The following is a 23,648-nucleotide window of genomic DNA, read 5'->3' as shown; positions in this document are numbered from 1 at the left end:
AGAGCAGAGCGATGACCGGATAGCGCTCAGCTCTCCTGTATCAGAACCACCGTTTTTAGATGCATTGCAGACTTGGGCTCTGCCCTTTCATGTTGTCACTGGCCCCCACCACCACGCCCCCAGCCACCGCCCCCGCCCCGCAAAGCCACATTTCTCAGAAAACAAGAGGGGGTGGAAACGAAAGTGAAATACACTCAGGGTAGTAGCTGAAAAAAGCAAACTGCAGGCACACCCGTCTCTTGGGCTGGTGTCCCGTGCCTACGTTTGGTCACGGCCATGATGCTCCGCCTCATGAGCAGGTCAGGAAGCCAACTTTCTTTTGCCTACTGGTCTCAGTGGCTGGTGCATCCAAAAAAAATTCACCAGTAAATGTCACGGTTTGACCAGACAACTAGATATTAAGAATGGAACAGGATTGCCAAATGATGGGTGGGTACCTGCCAAGGGTGGCTGGTAGAGTAGACGAACTTACCAGCCACAGATCTGGCTGGTGGCCGGTGTTAATTTTGCACCCTGCTCACAAGTCAGGCATGAAAAAACAGAACCACGGGTCACGGTTCTACTCAGCCAACCTGAGCACGCGCAAACAGACAAGTCAGGACAAGTTCACCCCAGGCACGGACCTCCTTTGTTTCTTATTATTACCACAATCGTGCAGAAACCGCATCGCAGCCTTCAGACACGGTTTTCCGATAATACCACCAATGTAAACTGAAATCGCCACCACTTAGCTTAGCTTCCGTTTTCTGTGAGTTGTGAATGTAATTAATTTCAAAGGCAGCATAAAACATTGTTCGCTGAAAGTACATGCATTCTGCAGTGGCTGCAACGACATTGTATACATACAGAACCCTCCAAAATTACAGCCATCCTCCAAAAACATGAGGGAAAAAGGCTGCATAAAATAAACACCCCTTCATTGCACGCTCAAAAAATTAGAAAATAATATTCTCTCATCCAAGCCCAATTGCTCAGATTATTTTTTTTAATATAGAAAATAATATTCTCTTATACAAGCCCAATTGCTCAGAGATTCTTTTTTATTTTACACAAGTATTCATTTTATTTCCCTAAGAGGTGACGTACGATTTTAGTGCCACCACTGTTTTCAGTACTGTCTGCAGCTAAACGAGTACACTACTGCTTCAATCGCAATTGCGGTCTCCTGGTAATCCTAGTGGGCGTAGTATACTCAAGGGGATCTTAAAAGATGCACGAGCATCATAAACATTATTGCACAGACGCGCACTTCCGCTCTGGATTCGTCCTCGTGTGACTCTCAGTTCAATACCTGGGCAGGATCGGTAAGACACGCGAGTTACGCGCATATAGCCTTGACGACCCGTTCACTCGCAGATTGTCTATAAAAGATGTTTGCACATAGTTACTACCTTGTCTTAAATCAATTCGTCGCCCAAACTCTTTTCCGACGTATCCCCTTTTCGTGGTGTAGGTAATGTTAGCCGGATAAATTGCGTGTTTAGGTGACAATCTTTAAGCTAACCGGGTCTAAAGAAGGCTGGCTATTATGCAGGATATGAAAAAATTCCATCACTGCACCACGCAAATGTTACAGTGGTTTGTTTGCTACAGTAACGCTAGCTCATCGCTTATCTCAAAATGGGCGCGAATACATTTTCCTTTCAAAATGATATCTAGCTACCGTTAGCTAGCTAAGCTAGGATACTGTAGAAGTCGATTTCGGCGCAATGACACTTGATAGCTATGCGTGCACAATAGTGTGATGGTAACGTAGCCAATCTAATAGACTATACGTCAATTAGATAGCTACTCAGCCATTTAGTTGGTTAACATTATATAATAATGTAATTTACGTTGGATTAAGAATTTAGATTGCTAAATGCTCCACAGTAGCGACATGAACCAAAGAAGTAGCACTTAACTAGCTGTTATGAATAGATAAATGTGTCCAACTGGATAGACTAAATGTTCATTGTCGAGCTAATTTGGCAAGTTCGCAAGCTGTTTGGTGACAGTAGCTGCAAAATAAATGTTTAATTATCTGACTGCTGATATCAAACTAGACGCATAGCAACCCAGCTATAGCTATAACGATAGCCTGTGACAGATAACTTTAGCAAGATCAGTTAACCAGCTCCTTCCTGGGAACGCAGCCTGTTGGATAACGTTTGATGGGCTGTACAGATCACTAACGCTACTCATACAAGGTGGTTGTTGGCACCAAAATCTGTCGCCAACTTTTCAGAATCACGGGTGTGTTAACGTTGCTTGCAACTGTTCAGTGTCACGAATTACTGCAAGCTAGCTAAATAACTAAAGCTAGCTAGCAAGGTTACTAACGCTAGGTGTAACGTTCCATTAAATAGTCTAGCTGGTATCTAGTAATATTATAACCGTTAACACAGCTAGCTAACCTATTTAGCAAGTTAATATATCTAGCTAGCTATCTACCCAGCCACTTACCTAGCTGAATAATTTGACTGCTAGCGAACCAGCAAAGCCAGTATGTTTTGTAACAAATAGGGACACTGTATAAGAAAAAGCATGCCATTGTTATTAGTTTATTCAATCTTTACTCACGTATACTGGTAACGGCCATGGGTAACTCGCGGGTTCTGCTCCAACTGGCGATTTCAGCTTGAGTTCTAGCCGCTCTCCCATTCTCGTGCTGCGGTACTTATTGTCGCTGTATGTGCTGTGCTAGCTGTGTAGCTATTCAAATTAGCCTTCTACCGAGTCATGCAAGGATTGATTCGATCATTGTGGCAAAAATGTATTAGGATAAAGGAACTACGTCGCAACAAAATGCTGAAAAACGTTTTGTTTAACTTGTTTTCCTCAATTGTCAGCTCGGATTCGGTTTAAGCTAAAGCTAGGTTGCTTATTCCGAGCTTTACTGCTACCCTTCTACAACTCCGCATCCATCTTGGACCGGCTTGAAAACAGAGCTGAACTGGCAACTACCATGCAAAGAATGGGGAGGAAAATGTATCCTTTTCCGCGAAAATATGTGGACTTCTACAATGAAAACGAGGAACGGTACAAGCATGTAACCCTCGACTGGGACCGCCCTACGATGACAATACCGAAGTGTAGTGATTTTTTTGCTAGCAACGGGGGAATTTTGAATCAAAATTTACCGACGTAAATAACGGTTATTGGGGTGGACTGAACCTTGCAGCGGAGGTGGGCGGAACTCTTTCTTCCCTCCACGCGGAGGCACAAACAAAAAAACCCCACACTTCTGCTACTGGACGTTCCGACAAAATAATAGAAGTTGCTTCTAGTAATATGTCTTAAAATGTGACTGTTTCGACATGTATTTGGCAGAATGTCAATCTTTATTGTTCTTAAGTTACATTCCAAGTAAACATGCCCACATTTGGGTTTTCCACGAGCTGAAATTAATTTTGTATTAATTTGTGGTATTACGGTTGGCACCAAGCCTGTGGTGTAGTTTTAGGAACGTACCCATAGTCAAAAGTTGGTGCGGCCTGCCTTAAAGCCAACACAAAGGACATAAATTATGTCAGCATATTACAACACATTTGTGAATGTTTTTTTAAAAAAAAGAAAAAATTAAATGCAGTAATATGTTTATAGTCTTATTGCCACATGAACTATGTTCAACTTTTGATATTTTTTTTAACTTAGGCAAGTCATAATTTATGAGTTTATTGTATAATCTTGAACATTTTTTTAATTTTGAGTGCAGCCACCAATGTCATGAATATTGCAGTGCATGTAGGCAAATGTCTGTCTTTATCAGTATGTCTGTGGTGTCATCAAAGCTGTTTTTCTGTGTGTGGGGTACCATGTTTTGAGCTTATTTGGGTTCTGTTATCCTGTTTTATCTCCAAAGAGAGAATGAGAGTATTAGAACGAGTCTTGCCTGCTGCCCAGTCTTATTATATCAAGAGGGGAAGAATTTCCAACCAGTGAAGGAGCAGACAGGTGCGACAGATCCTGGCTCCACCCTCTCCGTCACCCTCTCCTCCTGCATGCACCTTGCCAGCTAACCAGGGGTCATCTTCTGCTCCTCTCTGCCCTCACTGGGGGGCTGCTCCAACCCAGCCGACGCGAGGAAGCCTTTTTCCCCCAGAACAGCAGGGCAAAGAGCAATATGGTTCACCAGCCGTAAAAAACCTGGCGGGAAGCCAACTTTTCTCGTCCACGGTTCCACTGGTGCATCCCGAAAATTCACCGGCCAATTTTGCTGTTTTACCTGGCAACCAGATATTTAGAATAGAACAGGACTTCCCAGTGTCGGGTGGTGATGTGCAAAAGTGACTCCTGGTACAGTAGGCATACGTAACCAGCCACAGATAAAAAATTTTTTTACCAGCATTTGGTTGGTGGCTGGTGTTCATTTCATACCCTGGTGCTGCAGAACCATGAACCCAGAGAGGAAGAGCCGTGGTTGAAGGCTGTCCAGAACTCTTCCTGAATGGCCCCCAGTCCCCAGAGTTTGAAAGGTGTGAAAATAAGTTTCACCCTGCACAGCCCCCCCCGGGCCACCTCCATGCCAAGCTACAAAATTAATTATCGCATTACATATCAGTTGTCTGGTTTCCGAATTATTGTAAAGTTAGAGCATTGTTCCTGCGAAGAGAAACGTTGAAATTCCGCGAGTTTAAATAGCCCGTTTTTAAAATCCTGAATTACTTAAAGCTTGCAGTAGGCAACTGGCTCAACGGCTGCAGTGTTGTGAAAACATTTTGAAAATCGTAACACCCGTCGGTCCCGCCCACAGAGAATGCCAAATCTGAGGGCACAAACACGGTGCGTGGTGCTGGATTTCTCTCATACCAGCTTCTTCTGTGATTGCCACCAGTTAAGCATGACAGTTCCCTAAGAACTTTACACAAATAAAGGCACTTTACACAATGCGCATTCTTATTTAGCTACAGTGCAGTCTGTAAGCATTTACATTACATTACAGGCATTTAGCAGACCCTCTCACATAGCAGAGCGAACTCACATAGCATTTTACATTGTATCCATTTATACAGCTGGATATATACTGAAGCAATGCAGGTTAAGTACCTTGCTCAAGGGTACAACGGCAGTGTCCTTACCCGGGAATCGAACCTGCGACCTTTCGGTTACAAGCCCAGTTCCTTACCCACTGTGCTACACTCCGTCCTCCGTCCATTTGGGCAGTGAAGCAGTTTTAATGTGTAAAGGGCTCTATTTCCCAGGATCTCTGTATATGGATGTAAGTGTCCATAATGTAAAGCCGACCGTCTGCACTTTAACCTCATATCCGTTGTTTCATTTCAAATCCAGTGTGCCAGAGTACACAGCCAAAATAACAAAAGTTGTCACAGTCCGAATAGCATGGACTGCACTGTACACCACGTGTGTACACTGCAAGCAATCTGTAGGGTGAAGTTGCCTACATATGTAATGAATTGAAGGAATGCCATGCATTCTAGAAAAAAACAACACAAAAAACAATATGTGAGAATAAATTGATGATAAGAAGTCATTCCAATTTTTTATTTATTTTCTGTTGTCTGATTTTGTAGAATAAATTATTGACTGTATGTCCATAAGATAAGCATGTTTTTATTCACTTATAAGGTAAACATAAACTGCAACCAGTTGGAGGAAAGCTTATACTTCTCACTATTCATAGTCCTGAAACATCAAAAAAATAAATAAATATTAGACATATAGAACAGTCTAGTTTTTCCTCTATTTTGTGGTGGACCTTCCGAAGCAAAATGTCCAACGTACTTAAGGTTATTCTCTACTCCATTCTGTCTAGGGGTTATGACATGTTCTGCTCGGATGTTATTTTAATGTGACGATGCTCTTTTGTTGTTGAACGGATAATTATGACACAGGGCGCACTCGCGCGATAAAAAGGGCCGCCGCTGCGTCCTCGAACTCCTGGGGTTCCATGGTAGGGCCCGTTTGAGTTTGACCGGGATTGTGAGCCAGAGCCATTGCCTCGGCTAGCTTGCACGGAGCGATCTTGGCGCTTGCCTCCAGGTAGCGGGCCGAGTCGGCGCAGTGAGAGGTGTCAAGTGCATCCCGCAGGGTCTCCAAAACAGCTTGGCACAATGACCTCTCCGCTGGTGTGTCAGGGCAGGGGCAGACTGCCACATAGAGGGACCGAGATTTTCTAACGTAATCCGAAAACACCGCGCATGTCAGTACGCCCTGCCGGAACAGTTCAAACGGTACAGCCTCGTGGTCGTGACATTGGATTCGGCGCAGGAGGGGGGCTGCCGTCAATTCGGGCACCTCCCCTTCGCTGCAGAGGAAACGCAGCATTTCTGTGTAGATGCTGCCTCGCACCCCGCCTCCCACACGTCGACGCTGCCCTCTCTTCATCAGAAGCTCGTAGGCTACCCGCACGTTGTTGTTAAAGGCAGATCTGGAAAAGTAAGATAATTAAATTGCAGCTGATCATAAGACAGACCTCGTAACCTAAGTCCAACGCCAGAAAGAGAAAAACAACCACAATTTTCCGATCGTATGTGGTTAGAAACACACTATTGTCTTGCAAAAAGAAGTTGGCCACTCCCACTTCGCGGTCTCCAACAACGCACGTTTATGTGATGATAATACTAGCTAATGGTACACAGTCTTTATAGTAGTAACAATATACTAAGAAAGAAAAAGTTACAGATTAAGTATGTTATCTCACTGTTAACTTTAACTAAGCATGTCATAAACAAGTTATAAACAGCGGTGTCGGGTTTTTGTTTTTAGATTCAGCTAATTTACCTCTGGGAGTGATGCGCCAATCTGAGGTGCCACATAGCTCTCCCCAGTTGCTGTTGTTCTTCTGAAGTGTTCGTTTGCTCCGCATCGCCGCACCCTGCCGACCCGTTTTCGGATTCAGAAGCTAAATTACTAAAGTGGTCGGCCAGAAACCCAATCGGATCTTCTGACCTGGCTTCCACCAATTTTAGGAGAGCTCCTCTCAGTAGCACTCCCACTCCGGTCTGTGACAGAAACTCTTTATCGGAGTCAGATTTCGCCGATTTGGGGTCGGCCAGGATCCCCGATCCACCGGACCTCCGTTTCTCCGCCATAGTTGCTTTGCTTAACAAAGGAAGCGAATCGTCTTTACTGACTGGTGATGCGCTAGGATATTGCTCGCATTTTGGCTGTTCTGTTTTCGCCATAACAGATTTAACAAAAGTATAAAGCCAAATTTGCAACACCTGTCTGTACGCCACGAAAGAGATAGATTCTAAGAAACGGATTATGTCAACCAATCTGGTTGCCACGGACGCTGTCCTTTGCCCCGGATCCAAAACACAGCGCTTTCTGGCTGACGTGAAACAACCGTTACACATATATATGAATACACATATGAATGTCTAAGCGCGTCCGTTCTCTCGGATAAGGACAGCTGTTACGACGTCTCTGAACATCCAGTTGGATGGCTTCCCAACACGAATTCGAACGGACTTTAAAAACATTTCCCACTCACCCACAAAAGAGGTCAGATTGTGCTAAGAGGAAGTCCCGAAAGTGCCAAGTGGCCGGACTTCCCGTTTGAACACAAACCTACATAGTTTTTTTTGTTTTGTTGTTGTTGTTGTCAAATTAACTAGTTCGTACCGTCCATGCTTTAGTTCAGTAACTGGCTACCGCGGTGCTTCTGACCTAACTCCCTAAATAATTGTTTTGCTTAACCGTGTGCTTCTTGAAATTTCAAGCAAGCACCTGGTTCCTTCTCAATGCACGTATGGTAAATTTCCTGGACCACAAACTGACTACATCTTGCGGATAGCCTACCATTTTAGATTGATTGTCATAATCTTGTTTGACGCAAGACAGGGGGCAGTAGACTGGATGACTATTAACTGGACGTCAATGAGAAAACTTTAGAGGCAGTCATTTCAAACAAACTTTCTGATAACAGTGGTTGTTATGGACCAATTTAATATATCATTTTCTAAATAAACATCTGATTTTAAATTTTATACACAGTTTTGTGTGCTTTCTTTCACTGAAACCCACAACCCATGGCTTTCCAATATCATTCAAGATTTAATGCAGATTACCTGAGAACATAAATGCACAGGATGCTGTGACACCACTGTTAATCTTTTTGAAATGTTATCTGGAATCAATTAATTTAAGCCCCAACCTTGTGGCCTAACTTGTCAAATGTCACCATTTGCCTGTCAAATGTCAGATTACTACAAAACAGGTGGAAAATCCAGTTTAAGAAAGTAAATGTCCTCCCCAATATTTAGCTCAAAATTTGTGAATTCACAGAATTCTTCAGCCAGGGGGTAGAACTAATTAGTGAAATCGGCTGAGTTCATGGGTGAAAAAAACACATTGCAGGACTTTTACTTTCTGACCCCTGGACTTTCCACCACTATCTGAACATTTAAAGCACTGTTGTCATTACAAGAAGTGATGGCCTATGGCTAGCTAAATGTAACATTACCATGGTATCCCAGCTTTGGCCCAACATCTAACAAACAAAGTTGTTGGTTTTGCCAATTTTGACTGTTATATGACTAGTTTGCTCATTCAGACAAGTAAATAAGGTATACCACAGTGCTGTCTGGCCTAACGTTGCAATTATAGCTACAGTGTGTTACAGGCATTTGGCAGACGTTCTTATTCAGAGTGACTTACACAGCTATTGTATTTTTTTTTTTTAACAGTGTGTCCATTCATGCAGCTGGACATATGCCACAATTAAATACCTTGCTCAAGGGCAGCATCCTATTTGGGAATTGAACCTGTAACCTTTCGGGCCTACTACACTGCCGCCATTATTGACTACAATTAGCCTATAGGTAATGATCTGACCATCTTACAAATAACTATTTCGGCTGGTTTTCTAAAGCTGCAATTTAAAAATAAATGTAGCCTACAAAAAGGAAACTCAACAAATAGAGACTTCACGAATTGATCACAGATAGACAATAGCGTCATCTCCTGTTTGGTTTGGGGTGTGCACAGCATAGGGACTCCTCCCCCTCTGCGGAGTCAGGGAGATAGCGTTACTTCTTCCTGCGGCTTGGGCTGTCACGGCAGCGAACCATAGCGCATTGTTTCACACATCGGGTTAAAACATTGCAGTGAATCCCGCTAGATTAGAAACACACCCGAATCAGGCTTTTTCAAATCGTGGATTGAGGTTGTAACGGTTTTTTTTTTCTTCCTAAAATGGGGAACAGAGATGATGACTACGATTTCTTGTTCAAAGGTAAATTCTCTGCCCCTGTAACGTTATTGTAACCTGAATAATTCGTTCATTTGTTTTCACTGCTGTCATACAATCTCAAGAAGCGGTTTCTCCCGAATGGCTGGTAAGAGTAGGTTATTGTCTCTGGCGACAAATAAGAACATGATGCGTACAAAAAAAAAAAAAAAAAAACTAGTTAGCTGCCCATCGTTCCGTTTGTCGCGGTTTAGGAATCCTTAAAAACCTGGCTAGCGAGAGAGAGAGTCTGACGTTACTGCTTTCTAGCTTTTTACTAAGCAGTCGTTGCCCGGCGCTGCTTCTGCCGCCATATTAACAATTTTATTAATGATGTTAATCTGTCAAGCCCCCTTGTTATAATAACTTATTATAGGAAGGGAGCTAGACAGACGAGTAGGCTAGGCCGAATATTCAAATGGATAGTTGTTTCTAGCTTGCCATTTTGCAGGCAATATTCCAGTAATTCACTGACGATATAAAAAGAAAATCAATTAGGTATATGAACGCCACATATGTTGCAAGTTGACGTTACTGAGATGTTGTATGTCCAGATTGGACAAGATGCTAATGTACAAATTGAACAATACATTCAATTTACATCGCGTTTTGCAATTAAGCAGAACATGTTTGTTGAATTTATTGGAATGACACATATTAAACGCGCGAGCCAGCCACCATATAGTCTAGATGCACGTTCTATTGGTTCTCCTATCAAATCGGTAAACACATGATGTTACCGCAGTAGACTTGCAGAGCGTTTTATAACTTGTACACCTTTCCAGGACAGGAAAGAGGTCCAAAACTGTCGTTTCCGATTTCCCAGCAGAACAGGCTATCGGCTTCCTGCAGCGCGGGGGTGGCATGGTGGGGTGGTATGGTGGGTGGGCAAAGTTCAACTTTGTTTCCTGAAAGGATGAAACAACCTCAAGACATGGACAAAACCTCTGACTGTAACCTACATCTGCGACCAGTGTACCGTTGCTATGCATTCCACAAGACGGTCCCGCTGCATATCTGCTGCAAAGATGTTTGCAAATTTCAGTCGAGCATTTTCTGCGCACAGGACCTTAAAACGGCGCGATTCAACTTAATTTCTGAGTGCCGTGTTGGATTTGTTGAAAATGGTTGTCTTCACTGTATATACTGCAAGCCATTGTTTGTTCGTAGCCTGTGCAATAATTTTGCATGGCCGAGGTCAAAAAGTAAACGATGGACTGAATTAGGAAAATAACATTTTAATTTTAAAAAATTGGGAGCCAGTGCGCAAACCCTGCACTAATATGATGTAATGTTCAACTGCTTTCTTAATTTCATATCTCAAAAGAGACACCCAGTTTACATCAAAACACAAAACACAGACAGGATCATTTAAGCTATTGGATAATGAAGACACACGCAAAAGTGCAATCCAGACTTCAGTGCTAATCAGGTGCATTGTATGAAGGCCCCTGATGATCTAATAAATCAATTTTTGTCCCTTTGTTATTTGTTATTTACTAGTGCATCTCAAAGCTCAGTAGCGTACTGGCAATTTTTTTTTAAATTACCAATTAATTTTAAATTGCTAATGAATTAATTGTTGATGGCGCAGCATCACTGAACCCGTGTTTGTGTACACATAAATTTTCTTGTGTGTGTTTGTGTGTGTGTGTTTTAACGGCAGTGGTGCTGATTGGAGACTCTGGCGTGGGGAAGAGTAACCTGCTGTCGCGTTTTACGCGGAACGAGTTTAACCTGGAGAGCAAGAGCACCATCGGCGTGGAGTTCGCCACACGCAGCATCCAGGTGGACGGGAAGACCGTAAAGGCCCAGATCTGGGACACAGCGGGACAGGAGCGCTACAGAGCCATCACCTCCGCGTGAGTGAGAGAGAGACCAGCACCTCAGTGTGAGTGAGAGAGAGAGACCAGCACCTCAGCATGAGTGAGAGAGAGACCATCACCGCCGCGTGAGTGAGAGAGACCAGCACCTCCGCGTGAGTGAGAGAGAGACCAGCACCTCCGCGTGAGTGAGAGAGAGAGAGACCACATCCAGTGACCGCACTCGTGAGTGAGAGAGCCAGACTGAGGGGAAGAGATACCAGCACCTCGGTGAGTGAGGAGAGAGACCAGCACCTCCGCGTGAGTGAGAGAGAGAGACCAGCACCTCAGTGTGAGTGAGAGAGACCAGCACCTCCGCGCGAGTGAGAGAGAGAGACCAGCACCTCAGAGTGAGTGAGAGAGACCAGCACCTCAGAGTGAGTGTGAGAGAGACCAGCACCTCAGCCTGAGTGAGAGAGAGAGACCAGCACCTCAGAGTGAATGTGAGAGAGACCAGCACCTCAGCCTGAGTGAGAGAGAGACCAGCACCTCGGCATGAGTGAGAGAGACCTCATGGTTGGGTATGTGGGTGTGGTCTTGCATGCAACCCTGTCCCTATATGGTTATGTGGGTGTGGTCTTGACCCCGCCCCCTGTGTGTCTCAGGTACTACCGGGGGGCGGTGGGGGCGCTGCTGGTGTATGACATCGCCAAGCACCTGACCTATGAGAACGTGGAGCGCTGGCTGAAGGAGCTGCGGGATCACGCTGACAGCAACATCGTCATCATGCTGGTGGGCAACAAGAGCGACCTGCGCCACCTGAGGGCAGTGCCCACCGACGAGGCACGCGCCTTCGCAGGTACACACTGCGCGCGCACACACACACACGCACACGCACACACACCCGCCCACACACTACACACCTGTACCACCTGCTCTCAGTGCCCACACACCAGGCTCCTGTTCTCTGAGTTCTGGCCCTGTCCAGTGTGTGGCGGGCGGTACCCTGTTCTGGGTGTGGTCAGCTGATCTCCTCTGCGCTGAGCTCCCTCATCTCTCCCTCTCTCTTTCCCCTGCAGAGAAGAACACCCTGTCGTTCATAGAAACGTCAGCCTTGGACTCCACCAATGTAGAGGAGGCTTTCAAGAACATCCTCACAGGTCGGCAGCACCACAGACTAATGCCCTCTAGTGGTGGTGTGATTACACTGCAGTTGAGAGTAATCTTGGGTACCCTGGCAGTGTGGCACAATCCGGTTGTAGATTCTCCCTCCATCCCCATTTTTCTCTCTCCCTTTTCCCTTTCTCTCATTTCTCTTTCCAATCTCTCGCTTCCCCATCCCTACCTCTCTGTCTCTCTCTGTCTTCCTCTTTCATTAGTGTGCAGGTGTGTACTCTCTCTCTCTCTCTCAGTAGTGTACAGGTGTGTACTCTCTCTCAGTAGTGTACAGGTGTGTACACTCTCTCTTTCTCTCAGTAGTGTTCAGGTGTATACTCTCTCTCTCTCTCTCTTTCTCAGTAGTGTACAGGTGTGTACTCTCTCTCAGTTCTGTACAGGTGAGCTGCAGGTGAATGATACGATCCTTCCCTCTCTCCTCAGAGATCTACCGCATCGTGTCACAGAAGCAGATGGCCGACCGCTCGGCGCACGACGAGTCTCCCGGCAACAACGTGGTGGACATCAGCGTTCCCCCAACCACCGACGGCCAGAGGGGCAACAAACTACAGTGCTGTCAGAACCTGTGACCCCTGACCCCTGACCCCACTCCCTTACACCTCTTCTCTCATTTGCTCTTGAATGCTGAGTGCAGCTCCCCCCACCACCATTGTTTTCTGTTAATGTTTCTCCTAGTTTCTCAAGCTGTTACTTTATAGCTAACATTCCACCAACACTTTATTATTATTATTATTATTATTATTAATAATTATTTTTTTGTGTGTGTTACATCAGAATTTCCCTGTTAACCATGACAAGGTTTACTGCAGTGCTGAGCCACCAGGCACTGGTCACATGACCTGTGAGGCCTGAGGAGGAGGACAAAAATGTTTCAGGGTTCCAAGGACCCAGTTGCCGGGCGCAGTATGAATTCAGCTGACCTGGACAGGTGCCCGTTGGAAAATGCGTTGTCCTGTCTAGGCCACAGATGTCCTGGAGGCAGGCCAATGCATTGGTCTACAGCGCTCGATCTCATCGCAACCATAAACTCTGAATGGCGCATTTGTCAAGATGGGACCATTCGAAAATTTGATTATGTGCTGTTGTAATATAAATAAAGTTGATTCCTACCTTTAAAATGCCTGGAAATATCTCAAAACAAGCACAGAATTATTTATTTTTGTGGTGTTGGATGGTCAAAGCATTTCAGGAAATATTTTTTTTTTAAATTTTAAAACGAGTGGTTTGTGAACACATCGGACGCCGTGGAAACCGCGCCTTGTTGTGTGAAGAGGAACGGGGCCGTTCCAGTCGAAATCGGCCCACGGGTAAGACCCCATCTGCGTAGGGTGGTGTGTCCCTGTACCTGCGACAACAGGGTGAGCTTTCACTAACCCTGACTTCAGCTGCCTCCTGTTCGCCCACAATGAATAGAAACGGCCCTGACGTCTTCCATTTTCACTTCTTGTTTTTGCAGGCGTGCGGGTTAAAACTCTCCTGCTCCTGGCTCATGTTTGGTTGGTTGTGATTGGCTGAGCATTTGGCCATCTATTCAAAAGAAATATGAACTGAACCAATGGGGAGTAGGTGTAGTATCGACCAGAAACTTTCTTTTTCCTTTTAGTGTGCAGAAAAGCAAAACTCAAAAACTTGCTCTCTCGGTGTGAGCTCCCGGTCGCAGCCCTGTACCGTGAAGAACAACACATCTTTAAGCACCTGGGCTGATTAGCTAACACAGCCCAGGTGTGTGTGCTCTCCCCACCAGTCAGGCACCTGGGCTGATTAGTTAACACAGCCCAGGTGCGTGTGCTCTCTCCACCAGTCAGGCACCTGGGCTGATTAGTTAACACAGCCCAGGTGCGTGTGCTCTCTCTCCACCAGTCAGCAATCTCTCATCTTCTGTACTCTTCTCCGTCTCTCTCCCCTCTCAATTTAATTCAAACTGCTTTATTGGCATGACATATTTCAGTGTATGTGTTGCCAAAGCTTTCCAAATTACATGAAGTACAGTGTCAACTCTCTCTCGCTCATATACAGGTGGTAAATGGACTGCATTTATATAGCGCTTTTATCCAAAGCACTTTACAATTGATGCCTCTCATTCATCCATTCACACACACACTCACACACACACACCAACGATGAAAGGCTGCCATGCAAGGTACCAATCAGCTCATTGGGAGAAATTAGGGGCTAGGTGTCCTGCTCAGGGACACTTCGACACACCCAGGGCGAGGGATCGAACCGGCAACCCTTTGACCGCCAGATAACCCCTCTTACCTCCTGAGCTGTGTCGCCCCTAAATAAATAAACAAAATAAGCTCCTTTTCACTGACGCTAAGCCTGGGGTAAGAACGATGCTGCACGCGTTCCTGAATTCCCCAGCATCCCAAGCTGTTGAAATAACAGCCGGAAGAGGCAATTCCGAAGGCGAGCAAGGAATTCTGAATTAAATGCACTTCGGCTCATTATATTCGTTTCTAGGGTGTTCTTGGTACTGTTTTCCTTTATTTCATATCCCGGACAAAGGATCAGGGTCAAATGATGACAGATGTCAATTCTAAAAAAACAATATTGTCCAAAAATGAAAAAAAAAAACGTTTTTTTTCAGGATGAGCACCTATTTCAGCTAGTGTATACTTATGACAGTAACATGTGAGAACACTTCATTCTTTTAAACAGTGATGACTGCCAATATGCATATGATTCTTACCTTTAACAATCTGTAATGTTCAAATATAAATTAATGCACCATAACCTTCTTGCAGTGTATGAGGTATTGTGCATATTTTGGAAACCACTGAAAAACGGTCAAATTGCTTTTATTGTACTTCAATAAATTCCATTGAACGCCAAATCTTGGCAGTTATAAAACATTTGCACATATTTACAGAACATACAGCTCAATTGAAAACGATATTTTTATGTTCACCTGTTTCATTGTTCAGCTGTAAGAAAAAAGACAAATCTGTTTTAAAAAAAGTTATGCTAGCAGTTTGCTGCAGAAGACAGGAAAGGTGCTGTCTATGCAGTCTTCAGAATTAGACAGGACTTTGTGCATCTCAATCACTGAAAGACTGCAGCCCAGACACAGAAATTCAGTAAAGCAATTTCTTCCCCGAACATGAATTTGTCATTTGTATTTACAAGTATTTACATTATTTAAAGGAGTTTGCAGAAATTATAACATTTGCTTCTATTGCAGCTTATGCTCACTTGCTGCATTATGAGTTATTCAGTGGTTGGGAGAGGATGACTGAACTCTTGTGTTTAAAAAATGTATTATGCAGTAAGTAGGATTAAATATAACAGGATCGTTGTGAATAATAAGTACATTCACTACGATGCACAAAAATAGGAGTTTCCTCCATGACAGATGAATAAAAAGATCATGTACAATATGCACTCAGAAAAACGATTCCAGGCATTCAATGGAATTAAGCAAGCACATCAACTTGGTTATATTTAAATAAACAGATACTGAAGAGGTATTCATTCAGAGTAATTACAATGAATATAGATCTGCTAATTCTCAAACTAGATTCAATCAGTTTAAAAATATGAGGATGGTTTATATATGGCTAATTCTAGATTATGAAACAATTACGTGATTACGTATTCTACTATTATTGATGTATTTAAAACACATTGGATTTATTTATAATAATTGCGGAAATCTATTTATTTGTTTCATTTGTGTTTGTTTTATATATATGCATCACATTTATAAGTTTGTTGTTTTGGCTTACATTAAAATTACTTAATCAAATTTGATGGAAAATTTGAAATATGAATATTAGGCCTAAATATTTATTTGAGTGTGTAGAAAGTCATTGGGAATTTGGAAGGTTAAAAGATATTTTTTTTCTTGCATACAAGTGTGATTATCAACAAACAAATAAAAATGCCAGAGGTCATTGACACAAATAATTACCAGAATTATCTTACAAGCTCTGTTTCAAAATTAATCATTTTTTCCTCTACATCCTGAAAAACGTTTTTATTTTATGTTTATATCAGTTTTTATTTTACAGGTTTTTTAATTTAGAATTTTCTTTGTAATACAATTAATAATTCAAATTAATTCATTTATTCATTAATCTATTTTTGCAGTAGTTAGCCTCATTTGTGCCTTTGGTCTGTAACACAATGAGGTACGTTTTTTTATTTAAAATTTTGTAAATTTACTCAGATTGTGGGGTTTATATATGCATTTGTATATACAGTGTTATTTTTATTTTTAATTCACCAGTGAAACTTACTCCGGACAGACTCAGATTTGCAGCATTATCAGGGACTGGGCCTGTCGTGGCTGGGCCTGCTCCTGCCGGCCGAGAGGACAGGAAAGCTACGGCGTGCGGCTCCAGTGTGCGACCTTCGTCTTCGTCTTCGTCGATCCTAATGAGTTCCTGGAGGACTGTGAGTGTGACACACACGCGCAGGCCAAATGGCGAGCTGGGGCGAGGGGTCATTCGACCGCAGGAGGGGATCTTAACTTCGGGGGAGATCGCGGAAAGGGGGGCGAGCTGTCAACCGAAGTTTCGACAGCATCTCGGTTGTTCCCGAGGCTATGCCCCCCTTCACAGTTCCCCCGGGAGGTGGATTACTCAGCAATCTGAGATCCACCAGAGGGTCTCTGAGGCTTCTCTCTTACTCTCTGCTACATTTGCCCCATTTGCCCCTGCTTCTGCCCCAATTACCCCCCCCCCCCCCCCCCCCCCCGGTATCATACGCATGCAGGCCCCCAGTCCCATCCCCATCTTTGCTACCTCAGCTACAGGTACAGCTTGAGCTTTGTTCTTCCTTTTTTTTATCTTTTACAGATTTCAACTTGGCCAGTTCTTCTTTTAGAGCTTGTTCCACAGCTTGGAGCATGTCGTTGGTGTAGTGCTTGCCTCCGTTCTGTTCCACCATCTGATCAATCGTGTTCAGCAGCTTTTTGATTTGAGCAGCGTTGCTTCGCTCATCATTGTGGCCTTCAGTGGGGTTATTCCAGTATTTGTTATCGATGACATGAAACCGGTTTCCACACTTTTGGACAAGTGTTTTTAGGTTGTCATATTTATCCACAAACTGCTGAACGGTCACGTCGTCATCAAGCTGGTCTCCATGTGTAAACAGGACAACAGCGTACTTCAGAGCCTTCTCCCCAAACGTTTTCAGAAACTCTTTCACTGCTTTCTTCTCCTCTGCTGTCTGCCTCCCCACAGGCAGCACTATGACAAAGGCGTGAGGTCCAGGGGAACACTCTGTGATGCATCTGGCTATTTCAGGTTTTAGTTCTTCATCAGTGCACTCAGCACAAAAATACCCTGGTGTGTCAACCACAGTGATTTTCCTTCCATAAACAGTCGCTGTTTTAGCCTCGCATGTAGCTGTAGCAGATTTTGCACGACATGAAGTCCTGAACACCTGCTCTCCCAGAATGCTGTTGGCTGTGCTGCTCTTCCCAGCTCCTGTCTTTCCCAACAGGACAATCCTCAGATCAGCTGACCCTGTAGAAACAAACAGAGTATTTAAATAATTATAAAGTACACAGTGCAGGTGGCTGATGTGCATGGTACTGCCATTTTCACACTGACAGAGAACCCCAAAAAGTTCTAATATCAGAACTACAACTTCATGCTACACAGCTAACGTCTGAAACCAGTTTTAAATTATCATTGCCCTTTATGGACCTTTACTAGACTTTTATTAGCAAATATAGGCATGTATATGTGTTATTTACACACTATGAACATATTAACGTTAGCATGTCTTGAAAACACAGGTTATAAAACAGAATACAAATGTCTTTGGTGAATTGCCTTCCAGGAGTGCCTTATGATATTGAGCTTTAAAAACAATTGGGGGGGGGGGCATAAAAAGTATTTTCCTTTACAACTGAAAGTATTATTCTGTAATCCACAGTGGTTTTCTGTGGTCTGCCAGGTTGTTTGCTATTGCTAAGCTCACCAGCACATTCTTGCTTCTTAACAATGTGTCAAACAATTGATTTTGACACGCTCAATATTTTGAGTATCCCTGATTTATTCTAATTTTTCGGCCTAACTATGGCCTGTTTTACTTGCATTGACAGTCCTTTGGTTCTCATGTTGAGAGACAACAGTAACAGACTCCAAATGCAAATGCCTAAAATTAACTTTTTTTCCTCGCCTTCCTGTACATGAACTAATAATGCAACAACAAGCAGAAGAGGAAACAGCAGAGCAGCCAACTGTCTAATTACTTTTGGTCCCCCACAACAGGGAGATCATGTACTGTATAAAAAGAGCTGTAATTACTACACAGATCGCCAAGTATGGAAGTATACCTTCACATTATAGCTGACTGTCTGGACTTTAACCTCACATTCATTGTCTAATTACAATATCCAATGTGCTGAAGTACCGAGCCAAAACAACAAAAATGATCTGACTGCCCAAATACTTAGGGGCTATATTTTCCAAAATAAAGGTATCATATATTGTTAAAAATATTGTTAGTGTATCATGTTGTGAACTGTATCGTGTATTGTATTGAATCATGAGCTCGTGTATCATTCCCTAGTGGACAGATCTGCAGAGAACCAGGATAGAAGAATGGAAACACTCTCTCAGTGAAGGAGTGTTTAAAAGTGTAGAGAGGAGTGTTGTCACTGGGGTCAGAGAATGACACCTCCCCCCTGTCCCAGTCCAGCTGCACTCTGACCCTCTGGGGTTTCCTCCGCACAGTGAGGACTGTAGGTGGGGAGGTCCAGGCTTCATATTCCCCATTGTGCTGCCATATACTCCACACTCCTTCTGCTGAGCTCAGATTCAAAGTGCTATTCTTTCTGATGGACTCTTTAGCCACACCCACCGCCCAGTAACCTCCATCCCCCACATCTACATCCCAGCAGTGTCTCCCTCAGAGCCCAGCACACACCGCCCCCATTCAAATCTCTCTGGATTATCAGGAACCTGCTGACTCTCACCACTGCGTCTCACACTGGTCAGATCCTCAGACAGTAAGGGCTCAGGATGTGCTGTGTTTGGGTCCAGAGTCACAGGAGCTGAAGGGACAGAGAATGAGACGTCAGCACTGATCTGCACAAAGGGAAACCACCAGACACAATGGGCTCATTATGATCTAAACTGGGTTTCACAAAAACAACCATTATAGCCTCAGATATACAGTATGTGTATAAGAGAGAGACAGAGAAGTACCTAATAATAAAATCCCCTTGAATACAGTATCACTCTAAAGCAGAATTTTATTGTGAGCATCACTGAGTTCCTTCACTCCAGGGCTCTTACACAGACAGGACCAGTATGACTCTGACTGGCTTTATCAGCTTGTGGAAAAGATGCTGAAGATTCTCCCTGTACAGTGACAATGTGGAGCTCCCTGCCCCCAGTACTCACTGTATTGAACAGTCCCCAGCATCTTCTCCCACACTCCATCCTTCAGATTGCCCAGGTGCTTGGCCACATCAATCAGCCCTCCTGAGACCTTCTCTGGATCCGGTAGTGTGCACTGGGCTCTGCAATAATATTCAGGAGTCACTTGTGCTGTGGGCGTGGCTTCATTACCATAGAAGATTATCAGCAGCAACATCAGATCTTCATTCTATAAGAAAATGGCTCCATCCCTCCCAGCGTTCTGCCACACAGACCCACTGGCTATATATATGAAGCAGCCCGACCCCACTGAGGGACACACACTCACAGGAGCATGGGGGGGGATTTATAGTTGATCATGAATTACCTATTATTTGTATGATAATAATAATGAAGCATTGCGTAGTTCTGGCAGGCCACAAGAGTCAAGTGCTCCGGCTGAATCAGCTGATGGCTCAGCTGAGTGATGTTCACCTATCACAGTACATTTAACAGGGCGGTCTACTTAAACAGCCTCCCTCTACTCATTCGGCTGCTCCTCCTGCATGCAAACTGCTGCACGTTGCTTTGTAAATCCCCTCCACCACCCCAGCTCCATCCCTATGTGTTAAGAAATTGCATTTCTCCATTCCTATGTGTTAAGAACTTGCTTTGCTGCTGGATCTGTTCTGTGTGTACCCCTCTAAGGGGGTTTGGCTGCTGGCCTCCCGGCCTTATCCACGTGGGCTGCGTGGTTGGCAGGAGAGCTCCAGAACAGAGCCATACCTCCAAACATAACTGTATTGCCTTTATTGTCAATAAAGATCTACTTTGATGACAGTGGTCCTGACAGAAATTATGTTAATCACTATGACTTACATAATATCAAAATAATCATTGTTTAATTTCATATGAATGTACCGTTTTTAAAATTTAGGTAAGAATGACTTTTTTCCATTTTTGTTCCCATTTTACACATCATTGATGAAATGCTGCAGTACTTGTAAACTACCACTCACATTTAAACTGAAGAGAGAAAGGAAGAGGAGATTAAAAGATTAAATAGAGAGAAAGGCTGGAGTTTACATACCGTTTCTCCATATCTTTGTAGCTCTGAAATAAGTGAATAAGGGTTGATTTTTATTACTATAACCAATACTCAAACCATTAAAACTGTATCAGTGTAATATATTCCCATTTGAGTATATTGATAAATATGTTTCATGTGTGATTATGACACATGACTTACCTGCAGGAATGAGATGTCTTCAGCTCCCAGCCCCTGTTCTATGTCTCCGATTTGTTCCGAAAGGGATGATATCCCTTCTGTCATCTTCTCAATCTTTTCCTTCATTAGCTGACCCTTCTGCCCTTCTTCCTCCCTCAGTGCAGCGATCCTGGCTGCCTCTTCATCTTTTAGGAACTGCTGAAGTTTCTCAAACTCCATCTTTATCTGTCTCTCTGTGTTCTGGGCCTGACTCTGGAATAAACATTATACACCATCATTTCAGCACAATCCAGCACTGCATTTTCAACATTGTGATTTAAAGGCCTCAGTACAGTACCTTGATGTGCTCTGCTCTTTGGTCACAGTCTTGTTTAACTACATTAAAGGCTTTTAGCTTCTCCTGCAGTGGAGCCAGTGCAGTCCTGAGTTTCTCCTGGAAAGAAATGACAGAGTTCACACTTTACTGAGGAAACAGACCAACAGTAAACTTCACTGCCTACACAAACAGCACAAGAGCCCCTGTTCAGACAGAGGGGAGCCAGAATGGAGACTTAGGGCACTGCTTGTGTAAAACAATGTGTTCACTGAGACACATATCAGTACATTGCCTCTATGACAGGTCATGCCTGATAAACAGGTATGAATGTGGCAAAATACTCCCTTGATATTTTGTCTTTAATGTACAAAAATTCTACATTTTTACAAAATTCACTAAAATTTATTTAAAAAGTGGTTCTAAAATAGAATTGTCTGAAGTTTAATGTGCAGCGTCTTTAATCTCTAGCAAAACAATGATGGAGATCCGCCAGAAGGGGTGCATCCAGTACTCAAACAATGTATCCTCCTTTCCTCCCCTACCACCACCCCCTCCTCCGTGCCTCGGAAACCGGTCTTTGTGTCCTCCCTCCCTCCCTCTCTCCCTCCCTCCAGTGTCCCAGTATTGGAGGAGACGCGTGAAGCAGCTTAAAACTCAGCTCCTCACCCCCTCTGGCAGAGGATGCATCAAAGTATGCTACCATAGAAGTCTTTCCACATTTCTGCTTGACATCATCTTGCTCAGGCCCACAGGGATTGAAAGACCATCTCACAGAATCTGACATAATCCAAATTTAAGAAAGTGAAGATGGTAGAGCAATTGCATTTTCCCCAATTATGCAAGATATTTAGCCAAATTTGTGTGTGGTGCAATAAGTTATAGTGTCCTACCCAAAAGCTATGCCTACAACGGATGAGAAAATGTCAGTTTGTTTTTGTGGCTCATATCCTACAGACAAATTCAATAATTTAAGACAGGCAAACTGATTTATTTATTTGCTTGTAGGCCTACATGAATGTTAGAAAAACGAGCATAACTCTGAACATAAATAAGCATGGCAGCTACCATTACTTCAGTGTGTGAATATGCACAAATTAATTTACTGAACCATTTGTTTCTAAATTAGATTTCAATATTTTTCAGTGGAAAATAATTGTTTTTAACTAATCTACGGAAATATTTCCGTAGATTAGACACATATAGCTGAGCCATGACCTTTGACCCCCTACTGTCCCATGCTGAGCACTGCTCCCTAACACAGCTCTGAGAATGTCTCCACACTCCTGCCCCTCCCTCCTGTCTCTCTCTGTCAGTCATGTGACGTGTTGCTAGTAGCTCAAACTGCAGTCTGAGAACAAAGGTCACTTTATACAGTTCTGTCTGTCAGACATTAAACAAGTGTTGACTCCCAGCTACCATCAAATTTAAGTGGGATTTCTCACTAAAATCACAAAGTATTCATTTTTACATTGAACAGACTGATGAATATTAAAAATCATTTGCTTTGAATGCCACTTGCAAGATGAATTTACAAAAGAAAATGATAAAGAATAGATGATATGATACAATATCTAATCTCAAAATTATTACAAGCAAAATAGAATAGGGTAAAATGTGACTTATTTTATTTGAGAATTACCTTATACTCTTCTGCAGCCTCCTGAACTGGTCGCATTTTGTGATTTTCATGTTTTTTTGAAGTTTGGCAGACACGGCAGACGGGTATTTGATCCTCCAAACAGAAGAGTTTGAGTTTCTCACTGTGCAGACTGCAGAGTACTTCAGATCCTGCTTTAGCTCTCTGACTTCTCTCCTTTAAGAAAGCCTCACAGGCATTCCTCAGAGACATATTAGGGGGAGGCCAATCCTTAGAAGATCTTCTCCTGCAAACTGGACACTCCTGAGATTCCTTCTGTTCCCAGTACTGCTGCAGACAGGCCTTACAGGAGCTGTGATTGCAACTCAGGACAACAGGATCCCTGAAGATTTCAGAGCACACAGGACAGGAGAGCTCCTCTTCCAGGGGAGAAGATCCAGACGCCATTCTGTCTCAGAGCTAGAGCACATCTTATGCCAACTAATAGAACTAAAAATCTTAATAGAGAGTTAGACCCAGATCCAGGGGAGGGATTTACAGAAAACAGCAGGTAGGTATGAACTACAGGCAAAACAGGTTTTCTCTGCAGATTAAAAAATCACAGCGTGACCTCACCTGGCGTTGGTTATTTCCAGGTTTCCCTCCCCTCCCCCACTCCACAATTTTCTGTTTACTTGATGTTTCCTCTTTGTCATTGATCTTAAGTAGGGAGGTAAACAGTTTTATCTGCACAGCCAAGTGCAATCCTGAATTCAGACTACAATCCACTGTTCAAATTCATGAAATGTTTGAAATAAAGTGTACAGTCTCTCTAAAATAATCTATTTCTTTTTTTAAATCTATTTTTTAATGATTTGGATCTCTGCTCTGCCATATAAAAGGTTACTTTTAGGTGACATTTACACACAGGCTACAGTGAACAGGAATTCTCCCCAACACTGAACTCTGGCTGTTGTTTCTCCGTCATTTCAGTTTGAGAGTTGCCCCACCTGGATTATTAAAATAGCTGCATAATGAACCATTTTTTCTATCCAC

At 43.4% G+C, this 23,648-nt stretch overlaps 4 protein-coding genes and 1 long non-coding RNA gene across 13 annotated transcripts in view; 2 read left to right on the top strand and 3 right to left on the bottom strand.

Annotated features, from left to right (window-relative positions):
• The window catches only part of LOC135251260 (histone-lysine N-methyltransferase, H3 lysine-79 specific-like), a 33,860-nt gene extending 30,624 nt beyond the window's left edge, over positions 1-3,236 (bottom strand). For 5 of the 7 annotated variants that reach the window (XM_064328520.1, XM_064328524.1, XM_064328523.1 and 2 more), the window contains exon 1: positions 2,563-3,235. In XM_064328520.1, the coding sequence (XP_064184590.1) occupies positions 2,563-2,643 (81 nt within the window). In that variant the 5' untranslated portion in view covers positions 2,644-3,235. Of the gene's footprint in view, positions 1-2,562 lie in introns of all 7 variants that reach the window. The other 2 variants (XM_064328525.1, XM_064328527.1) reach the window with 2 other exon arrangements.
• On the top strand, positions 1,136-5,473 carry LOC135251267 (uncharacterized). Its single transcript, XR_010329105.1, has 2 exons — positions 1,136-1,304; positions 3,845-5,473. It is a non-coding gene; the product is annotated as an uncharacterized LOC135251267 (long non-coding RNA).
• A 64-nt stretch (positions 5,474-5,537) lies between these two features.
• On the bottom strand, positions 5,538-7,432 carry tpgs1 (tubulin polyglutamylase complex subunit 1). The gene is made up of 2 exons (XM_064328529.1): positions 6,724-7,432; positions 5,538-6,370 (listed from the first exon to the last, which is right to left on the bottom strand). The coding sequence occupies exons 1-2, from the start codon at positions 7,299-7,301 to the stop codon at positions 5,824-5,826; spliced, it is 1,125 nt and encodes a 374-aa protein (XP_064184599.1). The 5' UTR covers positions 7,302-7,432; the 3' UTR covers positions 5,538-5,823.
• A 1,541-nt stretch (positions 7,433-8,973) lies between these two features.
• LOC135251265 (ras-related protein Rab-11B-like) lies at positions 8,974-13,275 on the top strand. 2 transcript variants are annotated; one of them, XM_064328538.1, is made up of 5 exons: positions 8,974-9,181; positions 10,842-11,037; positions 11,643-11,836; positions 12,057-12,137; positions 12,577-13,275. In XM_064328538.1, exons 1-5 carry the CDS (start codon positions 9,142-9,144, stop codon positions 12,720-12,722), a joined length of 657 nt encoding a protein of 218 aa, XP_064184608.1. In that variant the 5' UTR covers positions 8,974-9,141; the 3' UTR covers positions 12,723-13,275. The 2 variants fall into 2 exon arrangements, with proteins under 2 accessions (XP_064184608.1, XP_064184609.1); XM_064328539.1 differs by lacking the exon at positions 8,974-9,181 and adding an exon at positions 9,263-9,284.
• Positions 13,276-16,857: 3,582 nt separating this feature from the next.
• On the bottom strand, positions 16,858-23,191 carry LOC135251257 (E3 ubiquitin-protein ligase TRIM35-like). Of its 2 annotated transcripts, XM_064328514.1 has the most exons (7): positions 22,656-23,191; positions 21,038-21,133; positions 20,722-20,952; positions 20,563-20,585; positions 19,518-19,636; positions 19,088-19,165; positions 16,858-17,627 (listed from the first exon to the last, which is right to left on the bottom strand). In XM_064328514.1, the coding sequence occupies exons 1-7, from the start codon at positions 23,058-23,060 to the stop codon at positions 16,903-16,905; spliced, it is 1,677 nt and encodes a 558-aa protein (XP_064184584.1). In that variant the 5' UTR covers positions 23,061-23,191; the 3' UTR covers positions 16,858-16,902. The 2 variants fall into 2 exon arrangements, with proteins under 2 accessions (XP_064184584.1, XP_064184585.1); XM_064328515.1 differs by lacking the exon at positions 19,088-19,165 and having other exon boundaries at positions 16,859-17,627; positions 22,656-23,190.
• Positions 23,192-23,648: the final 457 nt, after the last annotated feature.

The sequence above is a fragment of the Anguilla rostrata genome, chromosome 3, assembly GCF_018555375.3.
Source record: "Anguilla rostrata isolate EN2019 chromosome 3, ASM1855537v3, whole genome shotgun sequence".
Classification (NCBI taxonomy): Eukaryota; Metazoa; Chordata; class Actinopteri; order Anguilliformes; family Anguillidae; genus Anguilla; species Anguilla rostrata.
Note: the sequence above shows the minus strand (reverse complement) of the source record. Positions and strands in the feature narration are given on the sequence as shown.